General features: G+C 47.5%; 1 protein-coding gene across 5 annotated transcripts; it reads right to left on the bottom strand.

Moving 5' to 3' along the window:
* Nucleotides 1-48: 48 nt before the first annotated feature.
* ICAM2 (intercellular adhesion molecule 2) lies at nt 49-20,308 on the bottom strand. 5 transcript variants are annotated; one of them, XM_032241990.1, is made up of 6 exons: nt 13,039-13,157; nt 6,524-6,685; nt 4,029-4,145; nt 2,553-2,819; nt 1,101-1,421; nt 49-383 (listed from the first exon to the last, which is right to left on the bottom strand). In XM_032241990.1, the coding sequence occupies exons 3-6, from the start codon at nt 4,099-4,101 to the stop codon at nt 205-207; spliced, it is 840 nt and encodes a 279-aa protein (XP_032097881.1). In that variant the 5' UTR covers nt 4,102-4,145; nt 6,524-6,685; nt 13,039-13,157; the 3' UTR covers nt 49-204. The 5 variants fall into 5 exon arrangements, with proteins under 5 accessions (XP_032097881.1, XP_032097879.1, XP_032097878.1 ...); XM_032241988.1 differs by lacking the exons at nt 6,524-6,685; nt 13,039-13,157 and adding an exon at nt 19,586-20,308; XM_032241987.1 differs by lacking the exon at nt 6,524-6,685 and having other exon boundaries at nt 13,039-13,170.
* Nucleotides 20,309-26,018: the final 5,710 nt, after the last annotated feature.

Here is a 26,018-nt window from a genome sequence, read left to right as displayed (position 1 = left end):
CGCCTCCCTGGCTGTTGTCATCCCTGGAGGAGACACTGTGGGCACAGGCTCAGTCCAGGAGTGTGTATTCAGGCTAGAAAAGGCGATGTCCCTAGAGTCCTCTGCTGCCTGTCACAGTCCTTCGCCCAGAGCTGGACCTCAACTCTGAGGAGCCACACTGAGTTCCAGTGGCCACCATGGCGGTAGCCACGCCACTCATGCCTGCTATGCCCAGAAGGCCTGGGGCAGCCTCCTCCAAGCTGCTCGCACCCTGTAGGTGCCCGTCCGCCGCTGGCGCCAGTGCTGGCTGAAGATGAAGCAGAGTAGGACGGATGTCACAAACAGGAACAGCAGCGCTGACACCACCGAGATGATGATGATCATCTGGCTGTCCGGGACGGGCTCTGGGGGTGGAAGGGCAAGGGTCTTAGACGTCCAGTGATCCCAGATACCAGGGACCAAAAGAGAGTGGAAGTCGACCCCCTACCTGGCCCCCAGCCCCTGCCGCCCGCTCATCCATCCTGCAGTCACCCCAGGTTGTAGAGATGAGTGGCGAATAGTGTCTGCATTAAAATTATTATCTGGAAGAAAGGTGGCCCTGGGCTCAGGCTACCAGCGGACTTCTGTGAGACTGCAAGGGCAGATGTCCTCTTGTCAGCAGCCCTGGGACCAGTGTATAGCTGCTGGACACCATGGCCTGGAGGGTGGCATGGTCCCAGCCAAGCCCCTTCTCAGGCAGAGCTGAGTGAGTTCATGCCAAGCTCCCTGAGGACAGGGAATGTGCCGGCCATGCAGAGCCACCAAACAGCAGAGCTCTGGGGACCTCGGGGGGCAGTCAGGTCAAACTTCTCATTGTAGAGAGAAGCCAAGGCCAGGGAGAGCGGTCAAGGCCATGGGCTCCATGGTGGCCAAGGAACTAGTTGAGCTGTCCTGACCTCTGGAACTGTTGGGGCCCAAGCTAGGGATGCGGAGAGAACTTGGGGGAAGAGGGAGTAAGAGGGAAGCCTCGGGGCAAAGGGTGGGGGCCTGGGTGTGCTTCCCAAGTCGGGCTCGAGGCTTTTCTTCCCCCACGGGGCTGAGAGTGCCTTCTCACTCCCCCTCCATCCGTGGAGCCCCCTCACCATAGATAATCAGCATCTGCGGTTCTGAGTGTTTGTGAAAGATGTCGCCACCGCGAGACAGCAAGTCCAGCACGGCCAGGCAGGAGAAGTTGCGGTGACGGTCCTCTCTGTGAGCCGTGCTGTTGAATGTGGCTGTGGCCTCCTGCAGGGCAGGGGCTCCCTTCCCGAAGGTCTGACTGTGCAGAGTCTCATTGCCACGGAACAGGAAGAGGGTGAGGCTGTCCAGGGGCTCCACGGCGGGCACCCTGCACTCAATGGTGAAGGACTTGCCCACGGTCACCCACGTGGGCTGCAGCGTCAGGATGACCTGCGTTGGAGGCTCTGCAGGGGACAAAGGAGGGAGGTCCGGTCAGGATGGGGGTGTTGTCCCAGCAGCCTCCCGGCCAGGGCCATCTCCTGTCACTGTGGTATATCATGGTTTGGGAGGAGGCGGCCTGGGCCTCTCCAGTGCAGAGGCAGAGGGCAGCAGTTGAGGACAAAGCCTGGACTGGGTGGTAGTTTCACAGACATGATGGTTTCGGGTGACCAGGCATTCACGAGGACAAGGTTCAAAAATTGTACAGCCAGCTGGAAAGACATGAAAGTTTGCACCTGTCTCCCTCTCCTTCAGAAACGAAATACAAATTTCAAAAATTAAACAGTTAGGTGATGACGTTGAGAGAGACTTAGATGGGAGTGCTCATTGGAACTGGGCACTCAAGGAGCTGAGCTGTGACGTGAGGTTCCATTCCTCACTTAGGGGCTGGGACCAGAGCCAGACCTGCCCAGGTTCTCCAGCGTCAGGGTCATGGTCACCATGATTCCTCACCTATGAAACCACCTGAGGGGCTACCCTGGATTCCCTTTTGAACTAGAATACTTCACCCCACTCACCCCACCTCCCACCCTGGGAGAATTATGTTGGATTTAAGACATCTTTCTATTCATTGGTCCACTGCAGCTGATGATGGAATGGACCCAGGTGACACCCTTAGAGCCTAGACGTACTATCCCGGCCCATCTGGAAATTTTCATGGCTCATGTGCAGATGTGTGATAGCCACAGATTTGCCATGGGCCCTAAGGGGAAGATAAAAACCCTGGGTGACACCTCAACCCTCTCATCATGAGGTGGATGGAGCCAGCACTCTGGATGGTGACCCCAACTACTTGGCATAAGACATGGGGTGCTCAGGTGACTCAGCTATGTTGGGAAATGACTTCTGGATTTGGCTAAGCCTTGGTTAGATTGTCCTCCCCTAAGCAAGACTCAAAACTTGGGTTGTCTGCTTCTGAGATGCCACTGGGCTCAAGGCATCCAACCAAGGATCTTGTTCCTTGTCACCACAGGAGCTCAGGGAGGTGGGGCCCACCACGATAGTGCCCATGAGTGGGCACAGAGGGGCTCCGTGTGCATTCAGTAGACAGAGGATCTGCCCCAGGGGAGGGGAGGGCCCCGGGCACAGCCACTCACGGTACACGCTGACGTTGAAACTCGATGACACCTGCTCCCCGGAGCAGATGAAGTAGCAGTGGAAGACCGTGTCCTGGGAGATGTCTGAGATCAAGTAATGTTTCCACTGAGTCTGCTCAGCCAACACAGTCTTATTTAGAGGGGTCTCCAGACCACCCATTTCAGGCTGGTTACAGGTGGTGCTGCAGTTGACCTCGAGGGACCCCTTGGGCTTAACCATCAGCTTCTTTGGTCTCACATGTACCTTGAATGCCTTCTCACCGGACCCTGGAAGACCAGAAACACTGGGCAGTGGTTGTCCCCCCACTCCCTCCAGTGGAGCTGTCCACCAAGGCAGTCTGGCTCCTGAGTCAGGGGCTCAAGAGGAAAGGCCGTGGGGGGCCCGGCTGCTACTCACCCCTCGTCAGGTGTCATGGCCCCAGCTAGACCAGGGGGCCACCCCCAGTTGACACCCCATCTCTGGCTCTCCTTCCTTCAGCCCCCCAGCTGGCACCCCACCTCTGGCTCTCCTACCTCCAGCCCATCTGCCCATCAGCTCCAGATGAGTCTTCTTCAGGCTGTGCTCCATCTTTGTGGAGCAGGGTTCCACTGATCTTTAAGGTCAGCCCGAATGTCCCCTGCACCACGAAGCCCTCCCTGTTTCCTCTGTGGCCCTCCCTCCTTTTCTGTCTTCCATAAACAGTTTTTGAACACCTGCTTTGTTCAAAGCAGCAGGCTCTAGGGATACAGCAATGATCAAAGCAGACCCAATGCTGCCCAGGCGGGGCTCCAGCGAACAGTGACAGGCAGAGCACCCAGCCGGTCAGATGGCGGGAAAGCTCCAGAAAGGGAGCTTAAATAGTGTGTGCCAAGAAGGCCTCACCCAGACGGTGACACGTGGGCAAAGGCATGCAGGGGCGTGGCACGCCCTGCAGTGGTTCTGGGGAAGGGAGGCTGCAGTGCAGAGGCAGGGCAGGAAGATCACTGGAGCCCAGGAGTTGGAAGCTGCAGCAAGCTATGATCACAGCCTGCACTCCAGCCTAGACAACAGAGCAGGAACCTGTCTATAATCAAAATAAAAAATAAACATTTAAAAAGCCTCCGCAGGCTGGGTGTGGTGGCTCATGCCTGTAATCCCAGCAATTTGGGAGACCAAGGTAGGTGGATCACTTGAGTCCAGGAGTTCGAAACCAGATCCCCCATCTCTATAAAAAAAAATACAAAAGTTTGCTGGGCGTGGTGGCTCTCACCTGTGACCCTGGCTACTCAGGAGGCTGAGGTGGGAGGATCACCTGAGCCCAGGGAGGTACAGTGAGCCATAATCATACAACTGTACTCCAGCCTGGGTGATAGATGGAGACCCTGTCTTAAAAAAAAAAAAAACACAACCTCAGCAACTTTTGGGCCATCTCTTCTACCTGAAGCCACAGGAAACGGGGCACCCCCACCCTCTCAGCTGGCATGTGCCAAATCAGGAGCCGCAAGAACCTGGCTTACCTGGACAGCAGACCAGGGCAAAGAGGGCCAGGGTCAGGCTCAGGGTCAGGGTCCCGCAACTGAAAGAGAACATTTCTGGTGGTGTCCGCGGGCTCACAGGGACCAGCCAAGGGCTGCCTGGAGGGAGACGGAGGGCGCAGGTCAGCGTGCAGGTCTGAGCCACAGCTCAAAATCCCCAGCCTTCTGCAAACTGGTGACTGCATTTCCTCTCATTATCTGAGAGGTCTTTGGGAAGCCACGTGCACCAGCCGGTTCTAGGACCCCGGGCCTCTAAGAATCCAGGCAGAGGAAGCTGGGAAGCTGCTGATAAGCAGGGCAGAACCCAGTCCTCCCCGCTGGTTCCTTTGCAAGGGGCGGGGCAGGCCACGGGTGCACACATGCCTGTGTGTGAGACACGTATACACAGGACTCTGGCGTACTGTGTGTGCACAGGGGAGAGTCAGGCCTATGAACCCCAAATCCCATGAAATCCATTGCTGGAGTCACCCCTGGGTGGTGACCATCCAAAGGCAGGACCTGTCCAGGACATGCAGTCACCATAGCAAAAGGGGACAGCGACTTGGGCTTTTCTAACGAACCCTGGACAGGAATTGGAGCTTCTCCTGCTAAATGCCCGGTGTAAGTCTGCATAAACCTTAACATTCCACTCAGTTTTCAACCTAAACTTGACCTTGACCCAGCTCATTCAGGGCCAGCTTGAGGCCCAGAGCCTCAGGAAATGCATCTCATAATAGTCCCCAGCAATCCAGGCACAGATGGAGAATGGGGGTCAGTCTAGCTACAGCCACACCCCCAAACCGTGACCTCCATCTTCTGACCTGCCTGATGTCCTCCATCCTCTCCCTCCCTCCAGGAGGGATCCTTGGGCTGGGGGTGTTGGGGCCTGAGATGTTTCAGTATATTCCTAGGGAGGAAGCCCCTGAAGCAGTGAGCTGGTAAGACACGGATTTCAATGGACAAGAGGACCTTCCTGGGGGATTGCCACACATTCTCATCCCCCAGTTCTGCCTAAGACCCCTTGCAATCAGGAAGAGGAAGAGCATGTCTTCTTGCTTTCTCAGGGGAACCCGAGATGGAGCCTTTCCAAAGTGATGCCCCAGAATCCTCAAGACTTTGGCCAAGCTCTGTTCCCAGATTGGGAGGGCAGGGTGAGGTCCTGCCCTTCCCTCACTGCTGAGGCCAAAGGCAGTTACTCCTGTGCACAGCCATCAAGCACTGCCATTGTCAGCCTGGACCCAGGAATGTCCCTGGACAGGGCACTGGACTTGGGAATGATGCAGGCAGGAAGGGGCGGGACCTGGGGACAGCAGAGAAAAGGAGAACAGGGTGGAGCTGCACCCCCAGCCTGGAGGAATCTGATCCCATGCCAGCAAAGTACTGAGAGTAGGAACCCTCCCTGAAAATCAAGCCAGGGGCTGTGGAGGTGGTTCCAGGGGCTGGGACAGCAGGATGGGAGTGGGGGCATTGCTGTAGTGGAGACTCTGTGTCCTCCACTGAGTCAGAATCATAATAATAATAATAAACAAAACAACAGCAATAATAATAACACTCACTTACTACAGGTGGGACACTGTCATAAGCACTCTATAAATATTAACCAATTAACCCCTAACTCTGTGAGGCAGGTACTGTTAATGTCCCCATCTTACAGATGGGGAAACTGAGGCATGGCAAGTTTAAATGACTTTGTTCAAGGTCACATACCCAGGAAAAAGTGAAGTCACCATGAATGATAGCCTGCCATGGTGACCGTCAAAGCCCACCTGAGCAGGTACAAGAGGAGTGGTGGGAGCTGGACTCCCAGGAGACCCTTAAGAGGGAAAAGCAACACAGCAAAGGAAGGTTCTGGGGCCTTTCTCATCGTGAGGGGCTTGGGGGAGGGAGGTAATCCACACCTGGAGTGCTCCAAACAGCTTCTGGAAGGCACAGTGCTTGGGAATCCTACCTGCACAGACAGTGGGGTTGGCATGATTCCCTCTCCAAGCAAGGCCTCTGCAGCCCAGCGTCCTCCCTTGAACCCACAGGCCCCAGTTCCCACCCCCACCTCCTCCTGTAATGTCTCCCATCCTTCCTGGGCAGGCCCTGCTTGGCTGGGACATACTGGGCATGTGACCATCTATTTGATAGAAATATTTACTGCATTCTAACCATTGACACATCAACCTCCCTCTCCCCCACACTGGCCTGTCAACCATGAGGGCAAAAACTGAAACTCATGGACTGGTAAATCCATCCAGTGTAGGACACTGCCTGGCACACAGTAGCTGCTTCATCACTCCTGGATTGGGGGTGGATGGATGCATGGACTGGTGAACGAATGAGAAAGTCTGTCCTAAACAAGCTGGGGTTGTTTAGGGCAAAGGCTGTGTTTATTTTTAGGTCCTAAGCATCTTTTGGTTTTGTTTGCCCAGCATCTCCTTCCTGCTACTGCTGAAGTCTCTGCTCCCCAAGGCTACAGGCTGACCTGATAATGGAAACAAGGCCAATCATGGTACCTTACTCCTCGAGAATGGGCACGTTGAGTCAGGCGTGAGCAGAGGTTTTCCTAGGACTTTCTGAACCACAGCCGATAGGAACAAGCCCTTCCCTTTCGGGTCCTAATGCGAGATGCACATGAGCCAGCAGCTATGAGTGCCCGTGCCCCACAAGTGAAGAAGCTGAAAGGAAGAAAAGTGAACTCAGTGCGGAAGATACCCTTAATCCTAGCTGGAAGGTGATCCAGAATTGCTGCGGGGAAAGTACCAGCTGTGAGGGAAGGGGTGGACTCTGGTGGGTGGCGGTCTGGGTTAGGTGGCCGGCAATGACTCTGTGTCCACTCAGGACTCGTGTTGCAGAAGTGAAAGAACCTGGGAGGCAGAGATTGCAGTGAGCTAAGATCATGCCACTGCACTCCAGTATGGGTGGCAGAGTGAGACTCCATCTCAAAAGAAAAAAAAAGAAGAAAAAAGAAGTCTGAAATCAATATCCAACTTATACTAAGCAGTACAAAAGTCAGACAGAACTAAACCCAAAAGTGACATGTAAGGAACTAAAGATAAGAGCACCCAAAAGTGACATGTAAGGAACTAAAGATAAGAGCAATCACTCAATCAATCCAACAAAATATACAAAACAAAGTAAACCCCAAAGTAAAAACAAAAGGTAAAAACAAAGATAAGAACAGAAGCCAATCCAATAGAAAACAAAGCCATGGTAGGGAAAAGCTTAAAACCAAGTTAGTTTTGTAAAACAACAAAAAAACCTAATCAAGTGTGGGTGAGGTGGCTCACGCCTATAATCCTAGCACTTTGGGAGGTCGAGGCAGAAGGATCACCTGAGCTCAGGGATTCGAGGCCAGCCTGGGCAACAGAGACATTGTCTCTCTATTAAAATAAAAAATGTTTTCACAAAAACCCTTCCCCACAAAACTCAATAGAATAGGCAAGTCTCCAGTGAAATCATACACAAAGAAGGAGAAGGTCTGTGCAAAAATGATTAGGAACGTAAATGGAAACATCAACATGAGATTAGGAAGACAGTTATACGAAATCATAGAAACAGAAAATAGAGCAGCAGTTGCCAGGGACTGTGGGGGAGGGGAAATGAGAGTCCTGTAAATGGGTTTAGTTTCGGTTTTGCAAGATGACAGAGTTCTGGAGATGGGTTGGGAAACAATGAAAACATACGTAACATTAATTACAGAGGTGTACACTTAAAAGTGGTTAATTTGGTATACTTTAGGTTATATGTATTTTACCACAGTGAAAAATAAAGAAGATATAAATAAGTTATGCCACAACATAGGAATCAAAGTAGATCAAGTTTCAGAAAAATATAACTTAACAAACTTATTTAAGAAGAAATAAAAAGTCTAAATGGTTCTATAACTATTAAAGAAATTGAATCAGGCTGGGCATAATGGGTCATACCTGTAATCCCAGCACTTTGAAAGGTGAGGTGGGAGGATCCCTTGAGCCCAAGAGTTCGAGACCAGCCTGGGCAACATGACAAAACCTCATCTCTACAAAAAATACAAAAATTAGCCAGGTGTGGTGGCACGCACCTGTAGACACAACTACTTGGGAGGCTGAGTTAGGAGGATGAATTGAGCGTGGGAGGTTGATGTTGCAGTAAGTTAAGATTATGCCACTGATCTCCAGCCTGGGTAACAAAGTGACATCCTGTCTTCTAGAGAAGAGAAAAGAAAAAAAAAAGGAAAGAACTTGAATCAGCAATTTAAAGATCTTCCCTTAAAGAAAATACCAGGTCTAGATGGTTTTTGCAGAAGTTCAAGTAAGGGTAACTCTTTTTTTTAAAAAAATGTATATATTAGTATTTAGTTTTGTTTTAGAAATGGAGTTTTGCTATATTGCCCAGGCTAGTCTTGAACTCTTGGGCTCAAGAGATCCTCCTGCCTCAGCCTCTCAAGTAACTGGGACTATAGGAGCACAGCACTGTGCCTGGTTAGGAATTCTAATTTTATAAAAACTCCTTCTGAGAATGGAGAAAATAAAAACATTCATTCTTTCCATGAGGCCAGTGTAAACTTAGTATCTAAACAAGACAAGTACAGGCAGAGAAGGCAACATCAGAGCCAGTTTTACCCATGATTATAAATGCAACAGTTATAAGAAAAATACTAGTAAACCAAATCTGGCAGTGTAAAAAAAAAAAAAAAATCACGTCCTAGTTGGCGTTATCTCAGGTATGCAAAGATGGTTTAACAACAGAAGAAATGTTTTAAACATTATTTATTATGTTGGTGCTCTGTGTCACATCACTTCTGCTCTCTGCCGATTTCAGCTGTTCCTACAGTAGATAATTTTGTGCAAGCCTAGACTCCCCTGAAGCTGCCAGTACCCCTCCACCTACCCCCAAACTTAGACCAGGCTTCTTTTGCTTGTTGCCTCACGGTCTTCTTCAATGCTTTAGGAACAATTTACTTGCCAGCTAGTGATTCCCAGAAGTGTAGGAGAGTTAAGGACCCTAGAATGCGATCCTCACCCAAAGGGGGAACAGGAGCCAGTGGATATACTTTCCAAACTCTTCCTTGCCAGTAGGCAATTCTGGGAGACCTCCTGTAGTCTTATCAGAGGTCTCAGAACAAGCTTCTGATGCCTACTCCTTTAATTGGGCCTTTCCTTCCTTCTGGTCTCGTTTTCCCTGCTCCTTCACTCCTGCTTCCTGGAATCAGCTCTCAGATAACCTATCTGAACCTAAGTCCTTGCTCCAGCCTCTGCTTTGGAGCAAAGAATTCTGCTTGAGAGCAAAAGGAGTCCAAACTAAAACTACATTAACAGATTTAAAAAGAAAAAACATATGATAAACTCAACAGATTAAAAAAATTGACAACATTCAACACCCTTTTATGATACAAGCTCTTAGCAAATTAGAAGAAAACGTCCTTAACCTGATAAAGAACACTTACATAAAACTTACATATTGTTTTCAGTAAGTAAATCTTAGGAGAATTTCCTTTAAAATCAGGAACAAAGATGCCCATGATTTCTGCCTCTATTTAACGTTATACCAAAGGTCTTATACATTGCAGTGAAAGGAAAGGAAAAAGGTAAAGGAAGGAAAAAGGGTAGGGAAGGGAAGGGAAGGAGAGGGGAGGGGAGGGGGGGGGGGGGGGGGGGGGAAAGGGAGGGAAGAGCAGGGTAGGACACAGCAGGGCAGGGTGGAAGGAGGGAGCGAGGGAGGAGGGGAAGGATGAACAAAACTATCAATATTTGTATAGGGTATGACTACCTAGGTCGAAAATCCAAAAGAATCATCAGGCAAGTGATTCAAAGTAATAAGATATTTTAGCAAGGCAACTAGCTAAAAGATCAATTTTCAAAAATCGGTTGCTTTTGTATATATCAGTAACATACAAAAAAAACAATTGTAAAAATACATCATTTACAACAGTCAAAAAAGTACAGCAACAAAGCTAACAAGACCTAGAACTATAAGACCTACAGTAAGAAAATTATAATACTTTATTAAAAAGTATTAAAGACAATCTAAATAAATGGAGAGATAACACATGTTCATGGATAAGAAATTCAGTATTATAAAGATGTAAACTCTCTAACTGATATACAGAGTCAATGAAATTCCAACTAACCTCAATAGAGTTTTTCATGGAAACTGAAAGCCGATACTAAAGTTTTTATGGAAGAACAAAAAAATCAAGACACCCCTAAAGAAATTGAATAACATGAGGGATTTGCTCTGCTAGATATTAAGACTTTCTGTAAAAGTGGTATAGTTATAGGCAAAGTAACTTATGGAACAGAATAAAGAGCCCAGAAATACACTGATGCTTGTATGAAACTTTGATGCATGACAAAGGTGACACAGATCACCAGGTAGAAGAAGGGTCTATTAAATGACACTGGATCAATTGATTAACCATATGGAGAAAAAGGAGAAAAATGTATCCCTATCTCACACCAAATATAGAAATCAATTCCATTTAGATTAAGGATTTATATGTGAAAGAAAATCTTTATAAGAAAATATAGGAGAGTATTTCCATGTTCTTGGGGCCAGACCTCAAAATTCCCAATCATAAAATAAACAATTAGTAACTTTGACTAAGACACAAAGAAATATTTCAAAGAAAAGGAAACATGTCTAAACAAAAAGATTCTTTAACTCGAGGGTAGCCAGGGAAATTAAAAAATTACAATGGGACAGATACTATTTTATGTGTATTAGATTGGCAAAAGTTACATCTGGCAAGACCAATTGTTGGAGAGGCCATAGGTCAACAGGCACCCTTATAACTCCTGATGAGAGTGTATATTGGTCGTCTCGGAGATAATTAGGCATTATCTTGTAAACTTAATATTCTTTTTTTTTTTTAGATGGAATTTCACTCTTGTTGCCCAGGCTGGAGTGCAATGGCGCAATCTCAGCTCACAGCTACCTCTGCCTCCCAGGTTCAAGCGATTCTCCTGCCTTAGCCTCCTGAGTAGCTGGGATTACAGGCATGCACTGCCATGCCTGGCTAATTTTATCTTTTTAGTAGAGAAGAGGTTTCTCTATGTTGGTCAGGCTGATCTCGAACTCTCTACCTTAGGTGATCTGCCTGCCTCAGCCTCTCAAAGTGCTGGGATTACAGGCATGAGCCACCGCACTGGCCTAATTTTTGTATTTTTAGTAGAGATGGGGTTTCACCAGGTTGACAAGGCTAGTCTCGAATTCCTGACCTCACATGATCCACTCACCTCAGCCCCCTAAGGTGTTGGGATAACAGGCCTGAGCCACTGCCCCCGGCCACTGAATATTCTTAAACCCTAAAATTCACAGTTCCATTCTTAGATGTATGCCCTAGAAACACTGTCACACTAAGAACCAGACATGTCCTTGTGTTTACTTCTTACTACCTGTGTGAGCAAAACATTTAATCTTAGCACACTATAGCCTCGAACTCCCAGCCTCCCAGTTAGTTGAGACTACAGTCTTGAACCGCTGCCCCCGGCTATGCCTATTTAATTTTATTTTATGAAACAGTTATATAGCAATACCATGTGCTAGGCACTGTTATAAATGCTTTAAAATATTAACTTATTTATTTAATCTGTGCAAAAACTCAAAGATACTATTATTGATTCCATTTTACAGATGAGGAAATTGAGGCACAGAAAGATTAAGTGTTTTGCTGTTATTATTTTTGTAAAATTTACTAGGTAACACATAAAAAAGCATATGTAGCCAGGCATGGTGATTCACACCTATAATCCCAGAACTTTGGGAAGGTGAGGTGGGCAGATCACCTGAGGTCAGGAGTTCAAGACCAGCCTGACCAACATGGAAAAACCCCATCTCTACTAAAAATACAAAATTAGCCAGGCGTAGTGGTGCATGTTTGTAATCCCACTTACTCGGGAGGCTGACGCAGGAGAGTCACTTGAACCTGGGAGGCAGAGGTTGCAGTGAGCCAAGATCGCACCACTGCACTCCAGCCTGGACCACAAGAGCAAGATTCTGCCTCAAAGGGAAAAAAAAGCATATGTAACATACATATACATCATACTGCACAGTAATATACCAAACACCCCTGAAGCTGCCACTCAACACAAGGATGGAACATCACCAAATTGCAAATACCTCTTATCTACTTTTATGCTACTTGCCTCCCACCCACAGCCACTCTCTGGAATTTTGTGTTTATTGTTCTCTTGATTATTTAAAAGTGTTTTATTGCATATGCATATCTATGTATTTATTTACTAAGATGGGGTCAAAATATATGTTTTTGTATTTTTAGTAGAGACAGGGTTTGGCCGGGTGCAGTGGCTCATGCCTGTAATCCTAGCACTTTGGGAGGCCAAGATGGGTGGATCACCTGAGGTCAGGAGTTCAAACCAGCCTGGCCATCATGGTGAAACCCCATCTTATTTATAAAGAAAAAAAAAAATGAATAAAAAAAGAACCAAAAGAGTCAGAGTTTCTCCATGTTGGTCAGGCTGGTCTCGAACTCCCAAGAGTTATTTTACAAAAACAATAACAGGGAAAAAGGACCTCTCTACATGCCTAGAAAGAGGAGACTTTATGGGAATGTGAGCCATGGGTTAGGAAAGACCCCCTTGAACCGAGGTAGGTGGGACGTGACTGACTGGGATTCATTATGCACCGGGAGAATGCAATTATTCGTCTGCTGGGGAGAATGGGGACTGTCGCTTCCCCTGTGCCTCAGCTTATCATCGCCCATGTGGGCCCCCAAATCAGGAGGCAGCCCCACATTTCTGCATCAGCCACCCAGATGGCAGAGCAGGAGAGGAAGGAGCGAAGGAAGACAAAACAGGAGAGGCGCACCAGGGCGCCTGTGTGAGCTCGGAGACTCACCAGGGCAGGAGTTTCATGGAGCTCGGGATGTGGAGCCAAAGGAGCACTAGGGATCCCCGGCCCCTATGCTTACCAGGGGAAGACTGAGGCCCAGAGAGGGGAACGGACTGGAACTCAGACCTTGACACTGCCAAAATTCTTCCCATACATCCAAGCTTCATTGGAGGGAAAGTGAGAAGCTTGACCTTACCCCTGTGGGCTCCAATGACAGCAGCTCCGGAATCCCCGGCAGGAAATTAGTGACAAGGTAACAAGGTGCACGTTTCACAGCTGCCCAGTTCAGGGCTTGTTATTCAGGCTTCTCCTCCCCCGACCAGAAGTGACGTGCTTCCTGTGCCCGGGTTCCCTCCTAAACTAGCCTCATTTAGCTCAACTCCTGCCCCACCTTTTTTTTTTTAACTGTGGTAAAATTTACACAACGACATTTACCATTTTAATTTTTTTTTTATATACTGAGTCTCAGTCACCCAGGCTGGAGTGCAGTGGTGCGATCTCAGCTCACTGAACCTCCAAGGTTCACGTGGTTCTCATGCCTCAGCCCACGGACTAACTGGGACTACAGGTGCCTGCCACCATGCCTGGCTAGTTTTTGTATTTTTAGTAGAGACGGGGTTTTACCATGTTGGCCAGGCTGGCTTCAAACTCCTGACCTCAAGTGATCTGCCTGCCTTGGCCTCCCAAAGTGCTGGGATTACAGGCGAGAGTCAGTGGGCCTGGCCAATCCTTTGTTGTTTTTAAGACAGTCTTGCTTTTGTCACCCAGGCTGGAGTGCAGTGCCACTATCACAGTTCCCTGCAGGCTCCAACTTCTGAGGAGGGAGCTCAAGTGACCCTCCCTCTTCAGCCTCCCAAGTGACTGGGACCACAAGTGTGCAGCCACTAGGCTCAGCTCATTTCTGTAGTTCTTGCAGAGGCAGAGTCTTGCTTATGTTACCCAGCCTGGTCTCAAACTCTTGAGTTCAAGCAATGCTTCCACCTCAGCCACCCAAATGCTGGGAATGAGCCACCATGCTCAGTCCATTTTAATTATTTTTAAGTGCACAGTCTGGGGCACTAAATACATTCAAACTGTTCTGCAATCATCACCACCATCCGTCTCTGGAGCGTTTTTCTTTTTTTTTTCTTTTTTTTTTTTTGAGACGGAGTTTCACTTTGTTGCCCAGGCTGGAGTGCAGTGGCGTAATCTTGGCTCACTGTAACCTCTGCCTCCCGCATTCAAGTGATTCTCCTGCCTCAGCTTCCTGAGTAGCTGGGATTACAGGCACACACCACCTGGCTAATTTTTTATTTTTAGTAGAGATGGGGTTTCCCCATGTTGGCCAGGCTGATCTTGAACTCCTGACCTCAAGTGATCTGCCCTCCTTGGCCTCCCAAAATGCTGGGATTACAGGCATGAACCACTGCACTTGGCCAGAACTGCCTTGCTTTTGAAGGCTGAGTAATACCCTACTGTGCGTGTGCCACATTCTGTTCATCCATTCACGTGTTGACGGACACCTGCGTTGCTTCCACCTCTGCCTATTGTGAATAGTGCTTCTATCAACAGGGTTGTACAAATACCTGTCCGAGACCCTGCCTTCAATTCTCTGGTGTATGTACCCAGAAGTGGAAATGCTGGATCATAATGGTAAAATATACACAACAAAATTTACCATTTTAATCTATTTTCTTTTGTTTATTATTATTATTTTTGGGCTTGGTAGCTCACACTTGTAAATCCAGTACTTTGGGAGGCTGAGGTGGTAGGATTGTTTGAGCCTGGGACTTCAAGACCAGCCTGGGAAACAAAGTGAGACCCATCTCTACAATAAATAAATAAATAAAAAGGTAATTTTGTTTAATTTTTGAGGACTCGCCATCCTGTTTTCCTTACTCCTTCCTTCGATGTGCCATTTCTATATTCACTGGGGCCTTCTGTGAATGAAGCAGTTCCAGGACAAGCTGCCTTCTGGTCCCCGATGTGAGACAGGCTGAGATCACAGAGGTGAGCCTTCCCTGGCTGTGACGTGTCACTCCACAAAAGCCTCTTATTAGAGACTGAGAGCCATCACTTCCTCCAATCTTATCAGACCTCGCCTAGCAATTTTAGAAAAATTGCTCTAAAAGAGTGACTTTGTACAAGCAAGCAGAAAGTATGAACGCTGGCCATTTATGCAACTTTTAGCAACCCAGGTGCTAGATCCACCCAGAACTTGCAGACGACCCTGTGTACCCACTTTGAGAGCTGCACACACAGTCCTGCTGTTGAGACCACTTTCCATACTTCCTCAGGCATCATTCAGGCCAAATCCCACTCTGCAAACCTCCTCCCTCAACTTCATGGCTTCTGAGCAGATCACTTTCCATTTCCATTTATTTATTTTTCTTCCTTGCTTGGTTTCTGGCACATTCCTCTTGGAACTGCCAAGATCATGCTAAGTAAATATTTTTGAATGTAAGCCAGCGGCTTGGTCTTATGAGACACATATTTTATAGCAAGGGTTCTCAAACTTGAATGTGTGTGACGATCACTGGGGGGCTTGCTGCAACAGCCCACTGGGCCCCATCCCTAGAGTTCTGAGCAGTAGGTCTGGAGGGAGGCCTGAGGATTTTCTGCATTTCTAACAAGTTCCCAGGTAATGCTGCTGCTGGTGGTAACAGCATCACCTGGGAACTTCATAGAAATGAGGACCACACTGTTTTAGCAGAATGAGAAAGTGTTCTCAATTTACATAGTACTCAGCTAATCAAAACCACAAGTAGAAACCAGAGGCATCACTGGCCTATAGACTAACAGATTGTAAGCTCAGTCTGGCAGCGAGGAATCATAAGGATCTGTGTCTGGATCTCTGCTGAGCCCCCTGCTGGCTGTGTGACCTTAGGCAAGTAGGGTAACCTCTCTGAGCTTTAGCTTGCTTATCCGCAAAATGAGGTAATAATAGCCAACGTTTGTGACATGCTTACGACGCATGCCACACACCGTTCTGAGCACTTTACAGGTACCATCACGTTTCATCCTCTTAACAAGCCTCTGAGTAGATCCTGCTGTTATTCCTCTTGCAGATGAAGAAACTGAGGTATGGTAGATTCACTGGCGAGCAGTAACTGGCACACAGCCAGCAAGCCGGGCAGCTGGAACTACACGTGTAAGCTTTCATACTAGAAAGCCCCTCTCGCCCCCTTCGGATCCCCCACTGAAGGGCTTCTGGGAGGAAAGCACGATGATTTGTAAAACACTGGCCGATAGCGTGGTACACAGAAGCGCTCAAAAGAGTTTGTGGTTACTGTGAGTTGGCGCCTGGATGTGCACCTATCTGTGTCCTTGTAGTCTGTGCCCAAGGACACCCCAGCACGTGTGTTGACAACTGCACAGACCCACAGAATATCAGACCCCAAGATCATGCCAGGAGGGGGCTGTCCATATTATATGTTCATTCTTAGATCTTTGGATGGCACCAGGTTGTGAATATGCATCACAGAAAAGTTATCGGCGAGTGAGGAATTGAGTTGTTTACAAAACCAAGCCCTTGCCTTCTTCCTAGACCTCAGCCTCATCTCATCAGCGCCCCCTGCGGAGTAGGAGGCCGTGGACATGCTGAATGCTGAGGCTCGAGAGGATCAGAGACTGCACCGTGCACCACCTAGTGGCCAAAGTGAGCAGGTACCCTAAAAGGCACGACGCCCTGTAACCTGCGGTAAATCATATTCCCTGCGATTCCGCAATCACAAGTAGATTTGGAATGGGCTGGCATCCTGAGACAGTATTTATAAGGAGGACGGTCTATGTAGATGCACTAATTTGAGGGAGGGAGAGGCTGGGAGGGTCTCTGCAGAGAAGAGATGTCTTCTCTCTGGAAATCTTGGACTTGAAGGTACCTGCCAGCTGCCATTTTTCTTGCTCTAAGCTTTACTGCAAAGGAGAGAATAAAACTGAGATGCCTTACTAGGAACTCAGGTGGGAAAATAAATGGTTTCCTTAGGAAAGATGCCAGAGGCAGTGAGCTGAGGCAAAGTCCAAGAGAGTTGAGGTGTGTGTGTTTTTTGTTTGTTTGTTTGTGGACAGAGTTTTGCTCTTGTCACCCAGGCTGGAGTGCATTGGCACAATCTTGGCTCACTGCAACCTCTGCCTTCTGGATTCAAGTGATTCTCCTGCCTCAGCCTCCTGAGTAACTGGGACTACAGGAGCCCACCACCACGCCCAGCTAATTTTTGCATTTTTGGTAGAGATGGGGTTTCACCATGTTGGCCAGGCTGGTCTCGAACTCCTGACCTCAGGTGATCCACCCGCCTCAGCCTCCCAAAGTGCTGGGATTACAGGCATGAGCCACTGTGCCCAGCTTAAATGAGGTGTTGTTTTTGTTTTTTTAAATCAATTTGCTACTACCAGGCGTTTGTTTTTTAAAATGGCTGTAGTTGTATATCTTTCTGCAAATATTGCCATGTGGCATTCTGGGCAACCTGGCGTCTGACCCCCTCCTTAGGAAGTGTGCTAGGGGTGTGACCACATTCTGCTATGGAAGTGCACAGGGCCAGACACCCACTCTCCCGGCCTCCTTTTCCTGTCCCTGATCACCCATGCTTGACTGGGAATCAGGGAAGGACTACACAAAGCAGCAGAGACCAGGATGGCCTTTGCAGCTGTGTCCAGAGGTGATGGATGGCTATGGCATCTGGAACCAGCAGGACCTTTAGTTCTGGGATGTGATCTGGCCTCCCTTCAACTCCACTGCTATGCAGACTCTCCTCTTTGCTGGCCTGAGCACTTGAGTGCCAAGGACTGCCGAACTTCTTCTGTTGGTGTCTAAAACAGCAGCAGCAGCTGATAAGGTCAAGGCCTCAGCCACCTCCTGGGGCTACTGTTACCCCTGATGAGGGAGCGGCTTCCCCCCATCAACGTCCCCATCAGAATCCAGAGGCGAGTTAGCCCACTCATATGAATAGCCCTGGGTCTCCTCAGCCTGACTTCAGCCCCTGAGCTCTCTCTCATCCACATTCAGCTCAGCATTTCCCTTTGTTCCCAACACTCCCCATTTGTCCTCTGCAGCCTGTTTTCCTGGAGAGTTTACCCTCATTCCTCACCTCTTCACAGACCCTGCCTCTGTGTCCTTACCCCAGTGCAGCCTGGTCCTTCTCTGAGGATACCTCTCTCTCCTCGTTCATTCCTCCTGAGCTGGGGCTTCCTGTTTCTTGCTTGGGAGGACCAGAGCAGGCCCTGGGTATAGACTGGCTCCCTATGGCTTCAGTGTTCCAGAAGGAAGCCCACCACTCTTGTGGGCTGCTCCTCAGGTGGGTGGATCATCTGAGGTCAGGAGTTTGAGACCAGACTGGCCAACATGACGAAACCCCGTCTTTACTAAAAATACAAAAATTAGCTGGGTGTGGTGGTGCGCACCTATAGTCCCAGCTACTCAGGAGGCTGAGGCAAAAGAATCACTTGAACCCAGGAGGTGGAGGTTGCAGTGAGCCAAGATCGCGCCACTGCACTCCAGTCTGGGTGACAGAGCAAGACTCTGTCTAAAATAATAATAAAAGAAAACCTGCAACTTGGAAAAGAGAGATCAAGATAAACAAAAATGACCCCCAAGGATACAGAGATAATACAGGGAATGGAAGAACATTTAAAACAAGACAAGTCTACCTAGGATTCTCCAATACTAATTTCCGTATAAGAAAGAGACAGGGATCAAGTACCCTTGAAAATTAAACCTGATTGCGGAGAACAAAGAAAATGTCTCAGAAAGTTTGGAAAACAAAACCAGGAAAATTTCCCAGAAGGAACAAACATCGGAGAATGGAGTATAAGAAACAAAAGGTAAGTGACCTGGAAGATCAATTCCAGACTTCCGATACTCTCCTGTTAAAGTTTCCAGAAAATAAACATACAGGGGACGCAATTATCAAAAAATTACACAAGCACATTTTTCATAGCAAAGGACCCAAGACTTTGGATCAAAAGGGCTCACCTAGTACCCAGTACAAAGACCCATGCCTAGACAAGTCACTGCAAACAAGCATGATGAAATAGTCCCCAAGGCTCCCATGGAACACACTGATTTACTCACTCGCCTGGGGGTGGGGATGGGTGCTAGTGGTCCCCACCTGAGGACTTGGCTACTTTCCCTCAGGGAGCCAGTCACTAAGGAAACCAAAAGAGCTCTCAGATGAACTCCGATGCTTTAACTCCACGCTGCTGTGGAGTTAGCTTTTTTTTTTTTTTTTTAATTTTACTTTAAGTTCCGAGATACATGTGCAGAATGGGCAGGTTACATAGGTATACATGTGCCATGGTAGTTTGCTACACCTATCAACCTGTCATCTAGGTTTTAAGCCCCGTATGCATTAGGTATTTGTCCTAATGCTCTCCCTCCCCTTGCCCCCTATCCCCTAGTGTGTGATGTTCCCCTCCCTGTGTCCTTGTGTTCTCATTGTTTGACTCCCACTTATGAGTGAGAACATGCAGTGTTTGGTTTTCTTCTCCTGTGTTAGTTTGCTGAGGATGATGGCTTCCAGCTTCATCCATGTCCCTGAAAAGGACAGGATCTCATTCTTTTTTATGGCTCTATAGTATTCCATCGTGTGTATATGCCACATTTTCTTTATCCAGTCTAGAGGATCAGCTCTTTCTTAGTCCCAGGAACTGGCTTGTGGAAACCAGGGTTTTAAAAAAGCATATATCATATCATTCAAATTTGGATTCAGAAAATGATGTACATTCATTTTCATGGGTGAAAGATTTAGCAAAACGCGAACCATGATTACCTTGTGAACTTCTTTTCTGGAATATGCACTGTGGCCTCCATCAGTGGTTCTCCAACTTGGGCTGTCAGAGCAAGACTCCAGCTAAAAAAATAATAATAATATTAAAAGAAAGCCTGCAACTTGGAAAAGAGAGATCAAGATAAACAAAAATGACCCCTGAGGATACAGAGATAATACAGGGAATGGGAGAACATTTAAAACAAGACAAGTCTTGTCAGGATCTCCTGGAGGCGAAGGAAGGCAGAGGCCTGGGCATGTTTAGCAACTTCCAAAAGTGATTCTGACATGCCCAAAGTTTGAAAACCACTGGTGTGGCTAAAAGCACTAAAAAATAGACACACACAAAAAGCCCTGGACTTTCGCTATTCTGGTTACAGCGACTCTCATAAGGGGCTTCCTTTTCAACCTGCATTTTCCCCACTCTGCCACATCAAGAGGCCAACATGGGTCACCCACGGCAGGGGAGGAGCAGGTGTGCTAAACAGTAGCTGTGGTTTTAAAATGTTTTTCTTCTCACCATCATCCTTCTTTATCCCTCAGTTTCTTTCCTCTGTAGCCCTGGAGGTAGAAAGTGGGCCGTTCTCGTATTGCTGTAAAGGAATATCTCAGACTGAGTAATTTATAAAAAAAGAGGTTTCATTGGCTCACGCTTCTACAGGCTGGACAGGAAGTGTATCAGCATCTGCTTCCGGGGAGGCCTCAGGAAGCTCCCGATCATGGCAGAAGGTGAATGGGGGCAGATGCATCAAACGGTGAAAGCAGGAGGAAGAGGAGCAGGAGGTGTCACACTTTTTTTTTTTAGGTGGAGTCTTGCTCTGTCACCCAAACTGGAGTGCGGTGGCACGATCTTGGCTCACTGTAAGTCTGCCACCTTTTTGAAAATGCAAAAAGGAGATTCCACTTACTGGCATCCACTACCCTACAACAAACTTAGGGGCAGCAAAGGGGGAGTGTCTGAGGGTCAAGAGGTGGATCATTTACACCAGGCCCTGTGAAACATGGAGCTGGGGATCTTCTCCTCAATTCTGTGAGGCTCGAAAGCTGATGTGGTTTGGATTGGCATCCTGCCCAAACCTCATGGTGAAGTGGAATCCCAGTGTTGGAGGTGGGGCCTGGTGGGAGGTGACTGGGTCATGGGGGTGGGTTTCTCATGAATGATTTAGTACCACCCCCCAGTATGGTCCTCAAGATAGTGGGTGAGTTCTTACAAGAGCCAGTTGTTTAAAAGTGTGTGGCACCGGCTGGTGCAGTAGCTCACGCCTGTAATCCTAGCACTTTGGGAGGCCGAGGCAGGCAGATTGCCTGAGGTTAGGAGTTCAAGACCAGACTGGCCAACATGGTGAAACCCTGTCTCTACTAAAAACACAAAAATTAGCTGGGCCTGGTGGTGGGTACCTGTAATCCCAGCCACTTGGGAGACTAAAGCAGAATCGCTTGAGCCCAGGAGGCAGAGGTTGCAGTAAGCCAAGATTGAGCCACTGTACTCCAGCCTGGGCGACAGAACAAGACTCCGTCTCAAAAAAAACAAAACAAAACAAAACAAAACAAAAAAACAACAAAAAAAAAACATAAGGACAGCTGGTGGGCACTCTCTTCTCTGTCTCCTTGGAACATCTGAAATCCTCCCTTTTAGCTCACCAATGGGACAAACAGTTCCAGTTGCCCGTTCCCAAGAACCTCTCTGCAGTGACAGGCGCTTCCCTTCACATTGTCTACTAATGTGTTAGTCAAATGGCTCAGCCATGCTGTGGAGTCAACCCAGGCATCTCAGGCTTAACACGGGAATTTTTAACTCATGGGAAGTCCCTTCTGAGTCGAGTGACTTCCCAGGTCAGCTGCCTTCTGTGTGGTGCCCTGTGATTCAGGCTGCTTTCCTTCTGTACCATCACAGTAAATGGCCTCCACAGTCACCAATCACTGAATCCAAGGGAGAAGGTGCTGGAGGAGCGTGTTCTGCTTCTCCAGGCTTTGGCTCAGAAACAACACATGTCGCTTCCACTCCCATTGTCCAGAATTAGTCACATGGCCCCAACATAACTGCAATGGCGGCTGGGAGTGCTGTCAGGAATTCCTGAGTACCCAGAAAGAGGAAAATGCAAAAAGATCTGATGAAATATAGCATTATCCTTGCCATAACAAACATCTTCCTTTGTTGGTTTTCTAAAATCAAAGGCAATACTTGCAGATAAAAGTGTTATATCTCCTCTTGGAGAATATTTTGTTGGCATGTTAAAGGCCTCTGAAAAGTCTTGCAGTAAAAACTTTTATTTAATCTGGCATTTCCCAGATTGGTGATTGAGCCCTTTTAAACAATTTAATAGCTCTTGGAACCAATATTCTGAGGCATAAACTTTGGGAAATTGCCCTAAATGAGTCATCTGGTGAGTCCAAATCTTTGGGGGAAATAATGATGATCAAAGAGATGAGTAATTTGTTCTACAACAGTAGGGGATGGCTGGGCACAGCAGCTCACTCTGTAATCCAACACTTTGGGAGTCTGAGGTGGGCGGATCACCTGAGGTCAAGAGTTTGAGATCTGCCTGGCCAACACGGTGAAACCCCATCTCTACTAAAAATACATAAATTAGCTAGGCGTGGTGGCGGGTACCTGTAATCCCAGCTACTAGGGAGGCTGAGGCAGGAGAATCTCTAGAACCCGGGAGGTGGAAGTTGCAGTGAGCAGAGATCATGCCACCACACTCCAGCCTAGGCAACAGAGCAAGACTCCACCTCAAAAACAAACAAACAAAAAAGTAGGGGATGAATGAGACCTGGGGCTGAGAGAGGGAGAGGATAACCCTGGGGGAAATTTTCCCAAGATGGGAAAGGCCTGGGAAGCAATGACTGGCCCAGAGCGGAAGACAACTCAGCCCAGGCCACAAGCAGGAGGGCCCTGGGGCAGATGCAGCTATAAACCAGGAGAGTCGGAGCAGCCGATGTCAAGAGTTGGGAGGCTCTTTCAGTGCCAACTCATAGGCCTGCGTAGCTAGAGAAATCTTAGGACTCAAACTGCCTTCTTCATTTTATAGACAAGAGTAGGGGCTTAGAAAAATGTAGTGTGTTTTTCCTTCAAGTAATTCATATTCATGAAAGACGATCTGGACTAAGCACAAAGATTAAAAAAATAAAAATAAAAACCCACCATATTCCGGCCAGGTGCCATGGTTCATGCCTCTAACTCCAGCACTTCGGGAGGCTGACACAGGTAGATCGCTTGGGCCAGAAGTTTGAGACCAGCCTGGTCAACAGAATGAGACCCCATCTCTAAAAAAGAATTTAAAAATTAGCTGCACTTGGTGGCACATGCCTATAGTCCCAGCTACTCAGGAGGCTGAGGTGGGAGGATCATCTGAACCTGGGAAATTGAGGATGTAGTAAGCCACGATCCCACCACTGCACTCCACCCTAGGAGGGCAACTGAGCAAGATCTTGTCTCAAAAAATATATAAACGGCCAGGTGAGGTGGCTCATGCCTATAATCCCAGCACTTTGGGAGGCCGAGGAGGGTGGATCACGAGGTCAGGAGATCGAGACCATCCTGGTCAATTCAAGGTGAAACCCTGTCTCTACTAAAAATACAAAAATTAGCTGGGCCTGGTGGTGCGCACCTGTAGTCCCAGCTACTCGGGAGGCTGAGGCAGGAGAAGTGCTTGAACCCAGGAGGCGGAGGTTGCAGTGGGCCGAGATCGTGCCATTGCACTCCAGCCTGGGTAACAAGAGCAAAACACCGTCGCAAAAAAAAAAAAAAATATATATATATATATATGTGTGTGTGTGTGTGTGTGTGTGTGTGTGTGTGTGTGTGTGTGTGTATGTGTATATATGTGTATATATGTGTGTGTGTGTGTGTGTGTGTATAAACAAAAACATTCCACCTTGTAAAGATGAGTGATTTATTCTGGAGTAGACAACTGCCACCAGGTGGCACCAATCCTAGCTGGCCTGGGCTGATGGGGCACCCCAGCTGTGCAGGCTCGCCAAGGCCACTTTAACCTCAAAATAAGGCAGGTCTGCACATCACACGGTTGTATTTCTGGACCCCACTTACTGGTTATGAAAAGATTTTACCATTTATTTGATTGGTCTTGCTAACTGTGCTGTACAAATCTTCCATATCTTAAATTTTAGGGAGTCTATTTGATTAGTGAGAAAGATGGTTAAAATACCCATCATTGACAATTTTTCCTAGTTCAGTTTTTGGGCTTATATATTTTGAAGTTATGTTTTAGGTGTTTAAGGGTTCACTCCTGATAGTCAATTATTCTTTTGATCAAAATGAAATATCTTTTTCTGTCCCATTTGATCCTCTTCTCTTTAAATTATATAGAATGTCTACAGCCATAGCACTCTGAATGTGCCTGATCTTGTATGAATTCTACAGAATCTGACTGTTATTGCTAAACCAGCATTTTGTTAACATTTGTTTGATATATCTTTTCCTATGTCTTTTTTTTTTTTTAATTTTGAGACAGGGTCTCAGTCTGTTGCCCAGGCTGGAATGCAGTGGCACGGTCATGGCTCACAGCAGCCTGGGCCTCCCCGGGCTCATGTGATCCTCTCACCTCAACCTCACAAGCAGCTGGGACTACAGGTGCACACCACCACACCCCTAATTGTTGTATTTTTTTGTAGAGACGATGTCTCCCTATGTTGCCCAGGCTGGTCTTGAACTCCTGGGCTCAAGCAATCCACCCACTTTAGCCTCCCAAAGTGCTGGGATTACAAATGTGAACCACTGTGTCTGGCCCATGCTGTCTTAATTATAATATTACAGCATTTGGAAGGATAATATTCTTCAGCGCTCTCCTAGTCATTGGTCATTGTTCTTTATGCAGTTCCACAAGAAAACTATTTAGATTTTGACTGAAGTCACATATGACATCTTTACAGTGTTGAGCTTTTCTGTCCCTGGTTTTTTTTTTTTTTTTTTTTTGCAGGATCTCACTCTGTCACCCATGCTGGAGTGCAGTGGCCTGATCACAGCTCACTGCAGCCTTCACCTCTTGGCTTACACAATTCTCCTACCTTGGCCGCCAGAGTAGCTGGGACTACAGGCGCACACCACCACGCCCAGCTAATTTTAGTATTTTTTTTTTTAGACGGAGTTTCACTCTTGTTGCCAGGTTGGAGTGCAGTGGCATGATCTTGGCTCACTGCAACCTCCGCCTTTGGGTTTCAAGCGATGTTCCTGCCTCAGCCTCCTGAGTAGCTGGGATTACAGTCACGCAACACCACACCCAGCCAATTTTTGTATTTTTAGTAGAGATGGGGTTCCACCATGTTGGCCAGGCTGGTCTCCAATTCCGGACCTTGTGATCCACCCACCTTGGCCTCCCAAAGTGCGGGGATTACAGGCGTGAGCCACTGTGCCTGGCCTAATTTTTATATTTTGTTTTAGAGATGGGAGTCTTGCCATGTTGCCCAGGCTGATCTTGAACTCCTGGGCTCAAGCAATCTGCCTGCCTCAGCCTCCCAAAGTGCTAGGATTACAGGCATGAGCCACTGGACCCGGCCTATTGACCCATCATTTGTAATATCTAAAGACTGAGAACAACCTAAACCTCCATCACTAAGGGATGGGTGAGTAAGTTATATATGCATACAAAGGGATACTACACAATGTGAAAAAATATTAGCACCTATGTGCTGATATGGAAAGATCTTCAAGATATATTGCTAAGGTACACAATAAAAAGATATATAGGGCCAGGCACAGTGGCTCACGCCTATAATCCCAGCATTTTGGAAGGCCGAGACGTGCGGATCATGGGGTCAGGAGGTTGAGATCATCCTGGCTAACATGGTGAAACTATCTCTACTAAAAATACAAAAAATTAGCTGGGTGTGGTGGTGGGCGCCTGTGATCCCAGCTACTCAGGAGGCTGAGGCAGGAAAATTGCTTGAACCCAGGAGGCAGAGGTTGCAGTCAGCTGAGATCATGCCACTGCACTCCAGCCTGGGTGACAGAGCTGACTCAGTCTCAAAAAAAAAAAAAAAGACTTATACAAGAATGTTCATAATCATCTTATTCATAATAGCTAAAACTGATCATTCAAATGTCCACCAACATGTAAAGTATGGTGTATTCATATAATGAAATGCTACACAACAAAGAACAAATAACTAATATATCCAACGACACGGATGATCTCAAACAATATTGAGTCAAAGACGTCAGACACAAAGAGAACACAGTGCAAGGTTCTATTTCCATGCAGAGTAAGAGGAGGTAGATCGAATCTATGGTGATGGTAGCCAGAGGGGTGTTACCCCTTGGGGAATGGGGAGGTGCGCCTGGACTGAAAGGGGCAAAAGAGGACCTCCTGGGGTGGTGGACATGCTCCATGTCTAGATCTGGAAGGTGGTTATACTGGCTCTTATAATGCATGTTAAAAAAAATCACCTAATTGCATTTTCGGCGATTTTTCTTTCC

Source organism: Sapajus apella, unplaced genomic scaffold (genome assembly GCF_009761245.1).
Source record: "Sapajus apella isolate SASKATOON/1434 unplaced genomic scaffold, GSC_monkey_1.0 scaffold48, whole genome shotgun sequence".
In the NCBI taxonomy this organism is placed as follows: Eukaryota; Metazoa; Chordata; class Mammalia; order Primates; family Cebidae; genus Sapajus; species Sapajus apella.
Note: the sequence above shows the minus strand (reverse complement) of the source record. Positions and strands in the feature narration are given on the sequence as shown.